The sequence below is a fragment of the Rhineura floridana genome, chromosome 5, assembly GCF_030035675.1.
Source record: "Rhineura floridana isolate rRhiFlo1 chromosome 5, rRhiFlo1.hap2, whole genome shotgun sequence".
Taxonomy (NCBI): domain Eukaryota; kingdom Metazoa; phylum Chordata; class Lepidosauria; order Squamata; family Rhineuridae; genus Rhineura; species Rhineura floridana.
In genome coordinates this window covers 51,728,402-51,744,300 of record NC_084484.1, presented here as the reverse complement: position 1 = coordinate 51,744,300, position 15,899 = coordinate 51,728,402, and the positions used below count along the sequence as shown (strand labels likewise).

General features: G+C 41.2%; 1 protein-coding gene across 4 annotated transcripts; it reads right to left on the bottom strand.

Annotated features, from left to right (window-relative positions):
- Window positions 1–20: 20 nt before the first annotated feature.
- On the bottom strand, window positions 21–14,825 carry PROZ (protein Z, vitamin K dependent plasma glycoprotein). 4 transcript variants are annotated; one of them, XM_061626687.1, is made up of 9 exons: window positions 14,718–14,800; window positions 13,481–13,663; window positions 11,423–11,586; window positions 9,748–9,772; window positions 5,009–5,122; window positions 3,837–3,968; window positions 2,599–2,684; window positions 2,129–2,267; window positions 21–657 (listed from the first exon to the last, which is right to left on the bottom strand). In XM_061626687.1, exons 3-9 carry the CDS (start codon window positions 11,525–11,527, stop codon window positions 143–145), a joined length of 1,116 nt encoding a protein of 371 aa, XP_061482671.1. In that variant the 5' UTR covers window positions 11,528–11,586; window positions 13,481–13,663; window positions 14,718–14,800; the 3' UTR covers window positions 21–142. The 4 variants fall into 4 exon arrangements, with proteins under 4 accessions (XP_061482671.1, XP_061482669.1, XP_061482670.1 ...); XM_061626685.1 differs by lacking the exon at window positions 13,481–13,663 and having other exon boundaries at window positions 14,718–14,825; XM_061626686.1 differs by lacking the exon at window positions 13,481–13,663 and having other exon boundaries at window positions 2,129–2,243; window positions 14,718–14,825.
- Between the last annotated feature and the right edge of the window lie 1,074 nt (window positions 14,826–15,899).

Below are 15,899 nucleotides of genomic sequence, written 5' to 3'. Positions count from 1 at the left end.
AAAAGCAGAGGAGAGGAGAATGGGGGGCAAAAACTTTCATTTTAACAGTTAAACATACATAATATTTACAACTGACTTGTACTTGAATATGTGTACATGCTGCACCTTGCTGTTCTACTTATACATTTGCCACTGCGTTTCATTAGTCCATTTGTTTAAACCACATCATGTATCTTGAAGTCTTAGTGAATATAAATGTTTCCCACTTAGTTGCTTCTGTTGCCCACGGTTCTAAAAGGCCAGTCAGAAACCAAGTGCCTTTATAGTCAACAGCACTAAAGCTTCCTCCAGCTAGTAGTTCACCTGATACCTCACGGCTAAAGCCACAGAATTCCCTCGTTATCAGACTTCTGTTGAGTATTTGCTTGCATTCATTTTCATTGAGATATGAAACTGGCAGCTCAGCTATTGAATCTGTTGATAGATTTCCATCAGCTTCCCAACCACTGAGAGTAGTTGTCTGTTCTGAAATCAACACATGCTCTGCAAAATCCCTCTCTGGAATACATATGGGTAGATGGTAGCTGTTGCAGCCAACATGCCTTCTGAGTTCAAGCAAAGCCAGGTTGTTCTCACCAGTGATGCTATCGTAGCGGATGTGTATATTTACCTGTTTCACATGTATTTCTTGTGTAGCTCTTTGCAGCCTGTTGATTCCTGTGCAGGTAATGGTGCACCTGTTAGTTGTTGCAATAGCTTTTCTTTACTATGTGATCACATTGATCACGCAATAGTAACAAAAACCTATATCAATGCTACATTAAATTGTCACAGCCATGTAATAGAATTAATATAGAACAATTTTCTATAGGTCTCCTATTCAAGTTATATTGCTAGTTCCCAAACCCATCTGGACTGTGGGTAGATCCTTTTTTGGTGGGAATGCAAACCTTTGATATGGAACTGACAGGAATTCGCTTATGTTTACCCACTTACCCCATAGCCACACTTGGAAAAAGCTAGAAGGCTGATGAGCTTGCAGCGGACAAGCAATGAATGGTGAATGTTGCCACACAAATTTTATCATTACAGCAGCTTGGCCCCTCCAAGCAGGCCTTCAAAGGCCACTTCTGTTATTTATTTATTATTAAATTTCTATCCCCCTTCCTCCCAAAGGAGCTGAGGGTGGCAAATCACAAAACAGCAAAATACAAATTAAAAAAATTAAAATGAAAACATTTAAAAACAGCCGCATATCTTCACAGCTAATAATATTAAGGTTACCAGGAACAGTATTTTATTTATTTATAAACGTATTTATATTTGCTATTTCATTTAAAAACATAAAAGTGGTTTGCAACAAGCAAAAAAACCCCAAAACCATACAATAAAAACCATTAAAAGTACAATAAAAACAAAGTTCAACTATTGCCAGTATGTTTCAGCCGTCAAATGCCTGGGTGAACAGGAATGTTTTTCAATTCCTCCTGAATTTTAATGAGAGAGACAGATGCATCTCACCAGGGAGGGCATTTCATAAATGGGGAAGTGCTATCAAGAAGGCCATGTCACAGGTCAGTACCAATTGCACAGCACCCAGTAGTACCACCGCCAACAGAGCATTCCCTGCAGATCATAGATGGTTGATACTCAGGAAAGTCTGCTCTTGAGTTCCAAGCTCTTGCTGTGGAATGTACCTCCATTTAGGGAATAGCAAGTATCTATAATCACATCGGACAAATAGGCAGGTATTGAATTGCATGTTTGTGCAATACGATGCTACAACCTTATAATTGTTCAAAACTTTATTACTCAGGCCGAGACCAAATCCTGAGTGGTTGGCTTGGCAAAGCTCAAAGTGTCTGGAATTCTTACAATTCTAATGCAAACTGGCAGTGCACAGTCATCTGCTTATTCTGAATGCTATGTGAATGCAATGACACAATGTAATTGTTTTTATCTATACCAATTGCCTGAAGCAAACTGATTGCACTCTGTTCAGAATAGTTCCCGTGCAAACCCCAGTGTGAAATGAATGGGAGATGCACAAAATGCTATATATGCTAGCAATTCAAACAGGTGTGCTTGAGAGAAGTGAGCCTTGCAGTGTCTTGCTATATATGAGCTTTTGCAATATAAGCGTTTGGAGATTTCAAAACAGAGATAAAATAGTCATTTGGCTACCTACCAATCACAACACTGATGGGAGACAGCAGTGCACATCCAGCTGTAGTCAGTACAAAATTAGTTTTTAGTAGAACACCTCCACAGAACCATTCTCCTTTTGCGTTTAAGAGCAGGACCTTGAAAGCAAAATAGACAGCATGCTGCTCTGATTTAATACTTTTATGTCCATAGGGCAAGATCTGTTATTCTTTCACACTGCATTATTGCACACAGGCTGTTACCAGACAAAAGCTCTTGGTTTCAGGGATAACCACAACCAATGAAAAGCATGTTGAGTACACTGCGAATTGAACAAAGGTTTAAAGGGGATTTGTTGTGAGGAAGCATGATGGCTACCTGGGGTCAAATAATTTAGCAAAGAACATGGGGCAGAGAGCAGGGATGAATAGTTATGGAATCTATACAAAGTACATATTGATGGCAAGTCCAGATAAGAATTGTGTTCAACATTTATAATTATCTTTCAAGTACCTGCCAAGGGTATCCTCTCTGCATCTTTTCAGTTGCATTCAGCTGCATCAGTAAGTGGTTCTTCTGTCTGCCACATGCACACTCATCTAAGAGCAGTAAGTAAAAACACAATCAATTCTATGAGTGGCTTCCAGAAATAACTACCATTATTTTTTATTAACCTGTATATATGAATTGTTTTAAATGCTTTTATGTTGTTCTACACTGCCCTGATGTTTTGCAAGAGGGTGGTGTGTGTGTGTGTGTGTGTGTGTATATATATATATATACACACACACACACACCCTCTTGCAAAACATCAGGGCAGTGTAGAACAACATAAAAGCATTTAAAACAATTCAAAACAATCATTAAAATGGCTGGCTATTCAAAAACGTATTAAATATCTGCATGTTTATTCTTTCCCAACTTTGCCTTGTAATACTGGCCTATGGCTTTATATCCAACATGCATGACTTTTAAGAATGACGTACACACTTAACAAATTTAAGAATGGTATTTGTTTACTTTCTCCTATGGGAAAGTAAGGGTGGGGGGACTGTGCTTTGAAATAATATTGCAGTGGGTGCAAAACCTGCCCATTATCCCTAATGGTTGGTGACCTAGCCTCCACTAAAAAGGGGCACCAGTGGGCAGGCAAGTATGCATGATGTCCAATAGGCGCATCACTCTCTCTCTCCCTCCCTCCCTCCCTCCACTATGCATGCTCCATCCAATCATAATAACAAACATTTTGCTAGAGGACATAGTAGTAGTAATTATAATAATGGGGGATATCCAGTAGTATCGTTTCCATGAGTGGAAGGGACTTCCCTGAGCACAAAGGGATTTCCCTTCCTCTTCTCCCTGCAGCTTCCTGTTCACCATCCAGATCTGCTCCAGAGAGTCGGGGTACCAGAAAAGAGTAGTATCATTACACAAGCAGTGGCTTGTGTGAGGTTGGATATCATCCATTCTTTATATAGTGATTTCCCATAAGGGCTTTCACAAAACATATACCTGTAATCCTTATAACAATCCAGTAAGAGGGGCTGCTACCCATATTTTATAGATGGGAAAGAATGAGGCTGACAGGCTTGCCAAGAGCAGTCAATGGATTTTATGACTGATGTGATTTGAATTGGGGATGACTTGGATCACACTTCATTTTTTTTAACTACTACACTACCATTGGTCTGTATGATTGCCTTCTAAAACAGCATTTTTATCTCGGAACTTTTGTTCATGTTTGTACTTACCTTTGGGAATGCATGATTTATCGTCTTGCCCAAGTTTATAGCCTTTTGTGCATGAACAGCGATAAGACTTCAGTTCTGGATAGCAGAAATGTTGGCAACCCTCATTTATTTCGTGGCGACACTCATTTTTAGCTATAGAGAGTAAAACGCATTTTAACCATAGAACCAGCATGAAAAACAAAAGGCAACTTCCAGTGATGTTCTCACCCAAAATCAACAATAAACTGAAATTATTTATTTATTGTATTTGTTTCCAACATCTATAGCTTACCCATTTGCAAGTCCCTATTTTTGTGTGATGTATATTACAGCTCCCATGAATTCCTGGTAATTCAGGGAACCAGGCATACAGACAGATTTCACTTTTGACTGTGGTAGTCAAGAGCAGTTAAGGATAGAAGAGCCCTAGGTATGGGTGTAGTACTTAGTTGCTGGATTGTAAGTGGTGACAACAATGCACAGAGAACTGAACTCATACATAAGCTGCAACCAAATTATTTGCACATGGCTGCAATTTTCTCACATCTCTTAAACATATTTCTAAATGCTGCACACCATAGAAAAACAATTGGCAGCAGATGTAAAACAAGAAAGGTATATTATTCACATGAAGAATAATTGCCTTCATAAACAGGAAAGGTGAATTAGATCCAAAATTCCTGTGAGCAATATTCTCCCTTTGGGACATTCCTTCTGGAGTAAGTGGAGGGAGAGGTAACTTTTATCAACTCATCCTCCCTGAAACTCCCCTATGCCTCCTGAAAAATCAGTTCTGGAAGTTTGTAGGACCCTCCAGAACAGTATGGGGAAGTTGTGTAGGAAGCTATGGGAGGAACGGGGAATTGATTGAAATCACTTCCCCTCCCAGTGGCAGCCTCTGCTAGATCTCAGTTACATCCGTAAATGCTCTGGATCAAAGACAATATATCTTTATTTGCCAAATACTTAAAAAGGTGAGATTTCTACTAACACTACAATCTGCTTCTGAATTTTTCTATGGCACCTAGTTAGCTATTGTCGGAAGACAGAAAGCTTAACTAGGTAGGTGGACTTTATTGGTCTGCTGAAACGTAACTTTTCTTCCAACAAGGAATTTACCGGGATTCCTTTACTGTCTTCTAGGAAATAATGTGAAGCATGCCTATTTATAAAGCACATGTTGCCATCTTTACCAAAAGCACAGTTGGTTCCTTCAAAACCATCTCTACAGTCGCATGTGTAACTGCGAATGCTGTCCTTGCATACACCATTATGCAGGCAGGGGTTTGAGGAACATCGCATACCACCTGAAGAAAAATAATATTAGTAATAATAGTATTAGTGATACTAGTAAGAACATTTAGAATAAAGTACTTTCTGATGCTCTTCCCATGCTCTTCTGCTGCTTATTAGTAAACTGCTATCTAAATTGTTTTTAATTTAAACGAAATCCCCATTCATTTCAGTTACTGATGTTGCCAAGTTCAGAAAGTCCTAATTTGGGAATGTGAATCTTGGCAACTCTCAGCAAGCATCACAACCCTCGAGTTAATCGAGTTGATCTGCCTGACTGCCGCTCTTCTACCTACTTGTGTACTTCCTGCAGTGGAAAGGGAAGAGATTTATCTGCTCTGTAACAGAGGAAGCTGCCTTATACTGAGTCAGATGGTTGGTTCATCTGGCCCAATATTGTCAACACTGACTGGCAGCAGCGCTCCATGGTTTCCGACAGGGGTCTCTCCCAATCCTATCTGGAGATGCTGAGGATTGAACCCGGGACCTTTTGCTTGTGAGGCATGCATTCTAACACTGAGCTCCACACCTTCCCCATGTCACTGCCCACATCATGGGAAGCTGCCTTGTACTGAGTCAAATAAATGGTCCATCTAGCTCAGTACTGTCTGTGCTGACTGGTAGTGGCTCTCCAGGGTTTCATACAAGGAACCTTTCCAGCTCATGCAAAGCAGATGCTCTGCCACTGAGTTATGGCCCTCTGATACTTGCAAAGTGGCTGTGCCTGCACGCCAGATGCCAAGAATGTTGGGAAATACAAATTTCTTGGTGCAACCATGCACATTATATTTTCCAGCGCTCCTGGCATCAGTTTCATAGCTGCAGCAGTGTGTCAATTACCAAAGAAGTCAATTTGGCTCATAAATGGGCTCAGAATAAATTTAACAATTTCCAATGTTTGAAAGAAAATAATTTGGTTTTCTGAATCCAGTTACAAGCCTAAATGGAGTGGTTGATTCCATCACTAATTTCAAGGGCATCTTTTCCACAAGAGGTGACTCAACTTGATTTAAATGTATGGATCAAATCCTATTTGATTTGATCCATACATACATCCTATGTGATCACACAGTTCATGATGAAACTAATGTCTTAACACAAGATTTGGCCCTGGTTTATATTATATTATATTGCATGTCTGTACTTCTTTCTACATTAGATATCTCAGTTTGTGTCTGAAAAGTAGTTGCTCAAAACGACCAGGAGTGCAATACCTCCAAAAGCACTTTTACATCTTTTTTGGAAGTGGGGGAAACCGACCTGACAAAACAGTGAAAATCAGCTAAAGTCACCCAAGATCCCAATGCTTCATGTATTTTGAACAAAAGCCAAACTACATAGGTCAAGAAATTTTTTCAGCTATGATGTCTGTAAGATTCTTACATATGAGTGTATTTTTAGTGAATTTGTTGTGACCCACCTGAGGCTTCTCTTCCAAAGGAAATTTAGCATTTTAAGTTGGAAAAATAAAGATATAGATGCTTTAAAAATTCTCCTCAGATAACAATTAGTACAGAGCTGAGCAGAGATTAGCCTAATATTTTTACATGGCCTCAAACATTTCTGAATATCCTACTATTTTTCTAAAATATTAAAGATTTCAAATTTCCTTTTTTTTTGTCTGGTAAATTTAAAGCAGGTGAAAGTAAGATGAATGTTTGTTTTTACAGCAAATAATGATTCTAAATTCCTGGGCATAATTCTAATTATTATGAAAATAATATTAAATGAGTGGCAGGAAATTGGAGAGGATGGTTTTATGAAAATGCCTTGGCTAAATCTTTTGAAACTATGCAAAAAGATCCAAACTTTAAAATAACACTCCCCAATAGCTTTTCCTGTTTGTTTGTTTGTTTGTTGTGCAACGGAGAGAGCAATCCAACACAGAGAAGGCTGGCAGGAGCAGAGCTGCCAGAAGAGAAGGTGGCATAAAGGGCTGCTACATTCTACTGCGGTTCTGGAGCCCTGGGAAGGGGAGGATGTCTGCTGTGCCAGCAGGGCTTAGCAGAAGAAAATGAGAGGCATGTTTCCTTCTGCCACTTCCCCCCCCCTATGTAGCATCTCCTGGGACCTGTGGCTGTAGGACAGAACCAAATGGGACCAGGACACAGCTTACATCCCCCTCCCCTTGGTTCCGCTCCTGACACCCCCAGAATGCCTCTGCCCCTTTCTTGGGCCTAGCACCGGCCTTGCCTGCACTGGACCAAGCCTCGGCATCGCCCAGTGGTGGCGGAGTTCCACAGCTGCATCCGAGTTGAGGATATACCCCAGCTAGCCCGGCTATGCCAACACCCTCCATTCTGCTCCAGACATATGCTGCATACTGATTCTCCTCGGCCCAGTGTAAACACTGGAAGGATTGTGCCCTATACAAGACTATTAGGGCTCATCCAGACGACTGTAAAATGTGTGACATGATCACTTTGTGTTTTCATTATTTTTCGGTCGTCCATATGACGCCGCGCACTTTTGCGCATTTTCGCACAGTTAAATCCGCTCCTGCAATACCGCAAATCATGCGATTTGCTTTTTTAAAGCGGGAATCATCCACTGTACCTTCAGGCACTCGTATGCAATACCGCGGACTTTACAGCTGTGGGCATTTGATGGGCGGTTCTTGGGCGGTTCCCCATATCCCTTCCCTCATTCTCAGCCAATCACGTATTTCCACTGTTGCGCATATGAGTGAATGTCCGGGGAAAGCCCGGGAAAAAGGAACCTATCAGAGCAATGGTGTGGTGTTGCCCCCCCCTGCAACTTCTACTGCGCAGATGCAAAAAAGGGCATTTGCGCAGAAGCAGCAACAGCTGTTAATTTTTAGCCAGCCCGCAAACTGGGCAGCCGCTCAGGGTGAGATCTGCAATTGTGGTTGTTTGGAAACTTTTTCAAGGGAGAAAATATTTATCTTTGCCTAACCTCCACCTCCCACCACTCACCCCCCCCCCGCATCAAATGCCCTTCTTGAACGTATTGGTCTTTGCTTCCAGGCATCCAGAGTCGAGGGAGAGGGGGGGAGAAGAGAAATAGAGACTTTCCTCTTAGATTACAGACACTCACCACCCTTAGTCAATTTCGCTTTCCTGCCTGCAAGGCTACTCTCTTTGAGTCTTGTCAATTTCAACCACAGCCTATAGGTTCTCCACAGCCCAGCTGAGCTGAAAAGCATACAGTTGCTTTTGTGAAATATTGCAAATACAAGCAAAAAGCCACAGGAATTATTGGCATATAAGTGGTTTGCTAGAGCGTCTCAGCCATCCGCAGAGACTGGTGGTCTACCTTCCTAGACATGACACATCGTTACTTGCTGTTCTGGAGAAATAAGTGGAATTGCAATTATGTGTATCTCCAGAAACGTTAATATGCGTAAAGGTAGAAAAGCATAGTCGGTTTTGCGAAATATCGCAAATACAAACAAACAAAAATACAGGAATTATAGGCATATAAGTGGTTTGCATGTTTCTTTTATCAGAGGGAACACCACAAAGCCTGTGCTGGTCGCTTCAGTGCAGATTGACACAGCAGCACGCAGGACTGTTTGCCTGCATTCCCTGCCCGAGCCAAGAGCGGCCACCCACGTGGGGAGCTGTTTGCTTCCCTCAGGGGCAGCATTCCTGCTGCTGAGCCACATAACGGTCTGGGGCTGAACCCTGCAGTGAATGAGCCCAAGGGTTATGGGGGGATTCACCCGGCGATTACAAGCGCTGATCCCTTGCACTGCCCACAATCCCCCAGGATGGTCAGGGGCACCTGGAGACACACACCCTGGCCGGCACTGCTCCAGAGTGATGAGCGACAAGGAACTCCATTACAGCCACTACTACCAAACCATCAGGAAATTCAAACGTTCACGCTCGTACATTCAAGAGCATGCGCCTTGTTGTGCTTTGTTGCAAAGGGGGAGAGGAGCATATGTCATATTTTTGCGGACCAATTGGCTGATAGGGGGGAGTGCTGGGGAAAAGCGAGAAGAAGTACAGGTCCTCTCGCTGCGTGTGTGGGCGCAAAAAAAAGCGTTTATTTTTATTGGGAAAGAGCGAACAAACAGGCAAAGTGAGGACTGTCAGATGACGAACCGGATATGGAAAACATGGATTATCCCGCTCCGTTTGGATGAGCCCTTAGTCATTCTAAAAGGGGACTATTGTTGTTAGAAGAATCATTTATACATTCTCATGTAATGTAGAGGAGGGCTGGAGGAAATTGTATATAATTTATTTTGTGGCTTTTGTGGTAGGAAAAAGGAAAAAATCATGAGCAAAGAAAATGCTGTATTAGCCCTAATATATGTGCTCTGTTATAGATAGATTTCCTTTAGTATAATTGAGGGGGGGACTGCCTTCAAGTCAATCCTGACTTATGGCAGCCCTATGAATAGGGTTCTCATGGTAAGCAGTATTCAGAGGGGGTTTACCATTGCCACCCTCTGAGGCTGAGAGGCAGTGACTGGCCCAAGGTCACCCAGTGAGCTTCATGGCTGTGTGGGGATTCGAACCCTGGTCTCCCAGGTCGTAGTCCAACACTCTAACCATTATACCACACTGGCTCTTTAGTATAATTAGCCACTCTGATAAACTCCTTAGTTTTTAATGAACTATAAACCTCAGTAATTCTGAAATATTAAATTTAAAAATCTACTTACCAAAGTAGCCATTCCAAAACTTGTCCTAGGAGAAAAAATGTAATTGGGTTGTTTTTAAGAGTGAACAAAAATGTTTACTATTAACATAATGTTATCATATATAGGATTAATATCTCATTGCTCTGCTGGATACTATGTTTGGGTTAATGGGGGTCAGGAGGACTGCTTAAAAGATTGTTAAGAGTAAGCCAGTCTGAAGCTGCTCAGGAAGTTGCAAGTATATGGCCCACAAGAAATAGCTGGAGACACCTCTAGAAGAGCCATTTTGGCCAAGGTGACCCCTCGTCTCCCAGCTGAGAGGAGGAGCTGACTGAGTTCTCTGTGTGAGGAAAAAATAGAAGTACAGTATTCTGGAACACGGACAGCCAGGAAGGGAGCCAGTTAGCGTCAAGCTCCAGGAAGCACCTTTTAGGATGCCTTCATGGGCATCCAGGGGGAGGGTAAGGGGGCAGTGACTTTATTTACTGCCCCAAATACTTAGCAGTAAGTGGGCATCTGTAAGAATTTTTCCAGGGAGGGACAAAGTAAAATGCTGAAAGGCAGAGCAGGCTAGTTTGCTCACAAAAAATGAGAATAAGTTCTACAAATGCTAGAAACAAGCTCTCTGTTGTTATTGTTTTTAAAAGAAAATTGGGGAGCTGAAGATGATGGTTCATGGGGTGGGGAATTGCCCCCCTGTGGATGCCCATGATGGCACAGTATATTGTTGTGTGCACCCCACTCTGAGCAGTGGGGGACTCTAGGAGTTCCAGTACTTACCCAGAGTTTGGTTTTCTTGGAATAAAGGTCAGTGAAGACTATGGTATATTTACGATATATGGTTTTATTTACACATATATACAACCTGAGCATAAGATGGAAGGGGCTCACACCATTAACACTCCAACAGATCTTGCTTCCCCATTAGGCTTCTAGGGAGGCTTCTCAAAGCCATAGCAGTCGAGTCCCTCTGTCTCTTCCAGTTCCAGATCAGACAAGAAAATGTACACACAGACTGCCTCCTGGCCTTAAAATGCGGGGAGCTTACCCCCTTCCTGAAAAAATATCATGAGCCAGTTGCTCCTATGGCAACACATCTGCTCTTTACCAAGTCTTCAGATATGTAAACTGCAATGGAGGGTGTGGGATGGTTCAGGATCTGGAGAGGTTGCGGAAGGATCTACAACAGGGGAGGAGGTGGCATGAGAGAGAAGAGGGCGCAGTGAAGGAAATGGAGTGACAGGAATGTAAGGAGGGGAGACTTTCCTCCCTGCTTCCCACCAGGCAGTTTCCTAGTATAAATGGAACTGGATTGTTTTGAGCATTGCCTTCAGTTGTACTAGCTGTCCATTCATAAATTGTGTGGAGCTAGCACAAAAGTGCCTAGGACACAGCATCCTGCTGGCTACATAAAATAAGTTTAGGATTGAGGGGTAAACCACCTTAAAGGAAAATGTATAAACTTCAGTTATTGAAATGGGGCTGCAACCCATTTCTGTTACATCTGCTTGGCATGAGTAACATACCTGGAACGCATGTGTGATTTCATTTTAGAAAAATAGTGTAGAAAACATTACATCTCAAGTATTTATTGTTTGTTCAGCAAATCTTATGACTGGGCCATAAACTGATTTAAATTCCAGCACTACAGGTTGATTGATATGTCCATGAAGAGAAATCTGACAATAATACATACAGTTTTTTCAGTGTCTTCAAATACTTCCCTTGCCTCTTCATAATCACACCTTTCTTCGAGGCATTCTCTTTCCAAACTACCTTGGAGGATCTCCTCAAAAATCATGAATCTGGCACGCTTTGTTCTTGCAATAACTTTATTTGCGTCACTGGCTGATAGAAACACTGAAAAGGGAATAAATGAAAAAAATTAACAGGTTTTGTCCACAGCCCTACTGGGTATGATCTATCCCCTGGGGGTGTTTTTTCTTATGCATGGAGGGATCAGCATAGCTTTCTGTAGAGCCTTGCCCCATTCTGCTCCCCAGGGGTTTTTGCAGCACATCAGGCTAGGCCATTGCCAGGAATAGGATATCTATATAACTTGCAATGGAAGAGATGGAGGACTGGATTGAGAAACAGCAGTAAGGGTGCCTAAGGAGATTAAACAGTTAATCATCTCAAGTATGCTGATTGGTAAAATAAATTATGACCAAGTCATTGGGTGACCACTTAATCACACTGCAGTAAGGACTGACCCAGCTACATGTCAGCAGACAGAGCATCTTGTATTAAGGCATTGCCAGTCTGCTGATTCAGAACAGGGCAAAGAATGTATTTGCAGATCCAATCACAGACAATGAGATTGTCAACTAAATGTGTTTAGGAATGATGCATTGTGCCTTGATCCTAAACACACTGAGGGCTAAACTAGATGAGAGGTTAAATGTCTTTGCACTGCATTTTTAAAAATCCAGATAACAACTGGCTGATAATTATTGGGATCCCAGCAGGAGGAGACCGGGAGGCTAACCTTTCCTCCTCTGTGGTAGTTCTGATTAATCATTCCAATGCAAGTAACAGCTTCAAAGGGAGGTTGAGGCTAAGAGATATTCATTTTCTTAGGGCTCCTGAGAGAGTGGTGGCGGAAGTGGATTTGACTAGGGTCTGCTGGATTGACAGCCTAGTCTCTTAGCTACTACAACGTGCATACTTTAGTATTTACACTTGCTCCATCTCAGGGAAGAGTTTGCCAGTGCAGAACCCATAAATACTCTCAACATTGAATTTGTTCCTCATGTGTCTCAGCATGTAGGTACATTTTTAAAGCATGTATAGTAAACCTGTGGCCTTCCAGATTTATTTATGTTATTTAGCAAGATTTATACACTACTTAATTTTTAAAAATCCCTCTGTGGTTTAAATAAAATAATATGAAATATTAATTAAAATAGCAATAGAAACAGACTTTAAAAACAGTAGACGTAATGCAATTACCAAAACAGAGATAAAACCAACTGTATTAACAACAAATATACATTAAAAAATTACATGCATGGGCAGGGTTGCCAAGAACAAAAAGGTTTAGGCAAACAAAAGCAGTACAACAAAGGTGTCTGCCTAATATTAATTGACAAGGCAGTCCAAGAATAGGTGGTGCCACACTAAAAGATTGATTTCTTGCAAGTGTGAAACAAACATCATGTGGCAGATGTTTGCTGGACTACAGTTCCCGTTGCCCTTGACCATTGATCATGTTGGTTGGGACTGACGGGAGTTGGAGTCCAGCAACTTCTAAAGACTCACAGTCGTCGTCGTCGTCCCCCCCCAGCTTTCTAGTCTATGGTTTCCTGTAGATGTATTAGCACCACAGATGCCAATGCAATGCTTTCTGATAACCTATCATGGAAGGAAGAACTGCTTTTTGAACACGCATCCATCTCAACTACCAAACAAAAGACAATTAAAAAAACAAGCAGAGTTTTTCAGCCTAGTATGGAAGGCCTGTTAGAAAAATCCCACTTTTGTGTTCACGGCAAAATATTCACTCCCCTTTTTAAGGGCAACTGGATGTGATGGCCATAGCCATGTTTGTTTACTAACATATAAAGCTAGAGGTATTAGACTAATATTTGGAACACAAAGTACACATCGGTGAGGGGAGCTGAACTTTGCCCCCTCCTTTCCCTCTGTTTGCTGCAATCTGGCACTTTTCAACCATGTTTGTTTACTAATTTGAATAACATATAATGCTGGAGGGAGGAGTCTCATATTTACCACAAAAATAAGGGGAACTGACCTTTACCCCTTTCCTTCCCTCAGTTTGCTGCATCTGGCCCTTCAGGCACTTTTTAATAAAGCATCATCTCTCACTCTGAGCATAGGAGCTGGCCTGGGAGAAGAGTGTCCGCAGCAATGGACTGTGAGCAGGGAAGAAAAGGGATCAAGGAAAACTCAGATCCTCGCACTTCGCACACTTTTGCTGTAAAAATCACACGCACAAACACACAAGTTATACATGAACAGGGCAAGATACATGAACAGCACACATGACTGGGTTCCATCATGTCTAGATTGGCGCAGTGTACACTTCTAATATATTTATTTCATTTTAATAGATTTTTTATTATCTATTGTGTGCACTATCTCTGCAAATCAGGACTCCTTTTATCTGTGTTAGTGTAACATAAATTGAATAAATCTAAATCTACATATTTCCCTTACTTATTTTGAGATTATATCTATATAGGAAAATAATCTCATATGAAGAAGTCCCCATCTCCTAGTGATCAGTCCAACATCAAAAGACACAGTGAAACATAGCCACACTGTTAAGATTTGAGCAATGGAAAATCTCAACTGGATGGAGTTTCGTAGTTAAGCCTTCTTTTTAAAAATACAATACAATAAAATGTTGATCTCTGCTTGAAGATCTATCAAGTGCATGTTAAAAGTGATGGCTATGTGTGTGTGTTTCTGTTGAACACCTTTGATACGATAATATGTTGCAAATGCTATTTTTGCATATCATGTCTCCGACATATTTCACCACTAATTTTAGTTGCATCTATAATGCCGACTCTGTTGTTTAAATCTCACATATATAATACACGCACACACATATATACATACACACATATAGTCCTTAAGGGCTTTGTTTTCAGAGTCTTTGCTCTTCAATTTATTTTCAAGCAGTAAGGAGTACAAAAGTGTGTTCACTCATTTGATAAGTGTCAGAAATTATTTCTGGGTGATACTTCTGTTAATGAACAGCTTCCTCTTAGTTTCTGATTCAGCTTTCTCTCTTGAGTATTAACTATTAAATATAGTTAATAGGTCTATACTTCGCAGATTCTACCTTATGAGACAAGCAAGCTTTCAACTAAATATTAATGAAAGATCGTGAAGAAAAATGCTTTGGATAAAGTAATTCTCAAAGACACAAAGACAAGACATTAATGCCCCCCCTTCTCACTGGCAATTGTTTTTAATCTAAATAAAGACACATCCATACTGTTGTGGACAAAACACCATACCTGTCAGTTCAGCCTGGTGAAAAGTGAATGCAAGTAAGAGAAAGCACATTGCCCGGTTGCAAGTTTCCATTTTGGTTCCCTCGGAACAGTTAACTGAATTTTGCCTACTTAGTAGTTACTTTTTGGTAAAGTTACTGAATGACTAAAGTTTAAAGTTCAAGAACCCATGCGAAAACAGAGGGGCAATGGCAGGCCCTAGTGTTAACAAAGGGAACGTTTTTTATTTTATTTTAAAAAAGACCTCTTGAGCATACAATGGGGGGATTAGGAAGGTTTCTATGGGGACTCAACCTTTGTTTTTTTATATACTGCTTAGGGCAGGGGAGAGGAATGGCCAGCCTGTGGGCCTGAACCAGCCCCTGTAGCCTCAGGGCCCATCCATACCTAACCTCAAAATCCATGCTTTTTCCATATATTCTGTTTGAGGCCTCAAGATCCATACATATTCTGTTTGTGCTTGGATTGATTTTTTAAAATCCGAATTTTCACACCCATGTGCACAAGTGTTAATTTATTTTGGTCTAATTTGCTTCTAGTCACAGTTCTAAGTTCACCCCTTTATGGTGATTAGTCCAGAACAGTACTTTGCTTTTCCCGCACTTTTCCAGAAGAAACATATATCTGACTTTTTGAATGTGCATGTGCAGGTTTGCCGTGATTTCAATGAAGTCTATTGGCCTTTGTTTGCATAATATTGCAAAGTAGCTTTTAAGTGGAAACGTGATTCATTAAACATTTGATTTTATGTTTTACTGAAAAGGGTAGTTTTTTTAAAAAAACACCATACAGTTACCGAAGCCAGAAGGAGGAACGAACTGTAAGGAAGAAGGAGGAGGCATAGACAGAAGGTGGGGTCTAATGTCATCTGCCCATAATACAAAAAAGTGGGAAAGACGTCCTCACTACAAAGGTTAGAGCGATTAATAACTGGGATAAAAAAAAATCAGTTTATAACAGGGTAGGGGAAGTGTGGATTTAACTAGGAGAAAGTCTGAAATTGCAGGGAAAGTCATATGGACACTGGCAAATTAATGGACACTGAAGGGAGTTAGATTGCAGATTAAAAGGAGGCATGGATGGGCCCTCAGTGTACTTTCCTCGCCCCCTGTTGTTTTAGTGCAGTTAGGGTTGAGAAAACCTATTGGATTGTGGCACAGGGAAACTTGTTCTGGGTGGGGAGAA

What these genes read in the sequence shown, in the direction of transcription:
- PROZ (XM_061626685.1), bottom strand. Translation starts at nt 14,787, where the DNA reads ATGGAAACTTGCAACCGGGCAATGTGCTTTCTCTTACTTGCATTCACT. An exon ending in TCACCAGGCTGAACTGACAG is followed by an intron (nt 11,587 to 14,717) that starts GTATGGTGTTTT and finishes TTCCCTTTTCAG; the next exon opens with TGTTTCTATCAGCCAGTGAC. An exon ending in AGGAACCAACTGTGCTTTTG is followed by an intron (nt 3,969 to 5,008) that starts GTAAAGATGGCA and finishes TACTCTCTATAG; the next exon opens with CTAAAAATGAGTGTCGCCAC.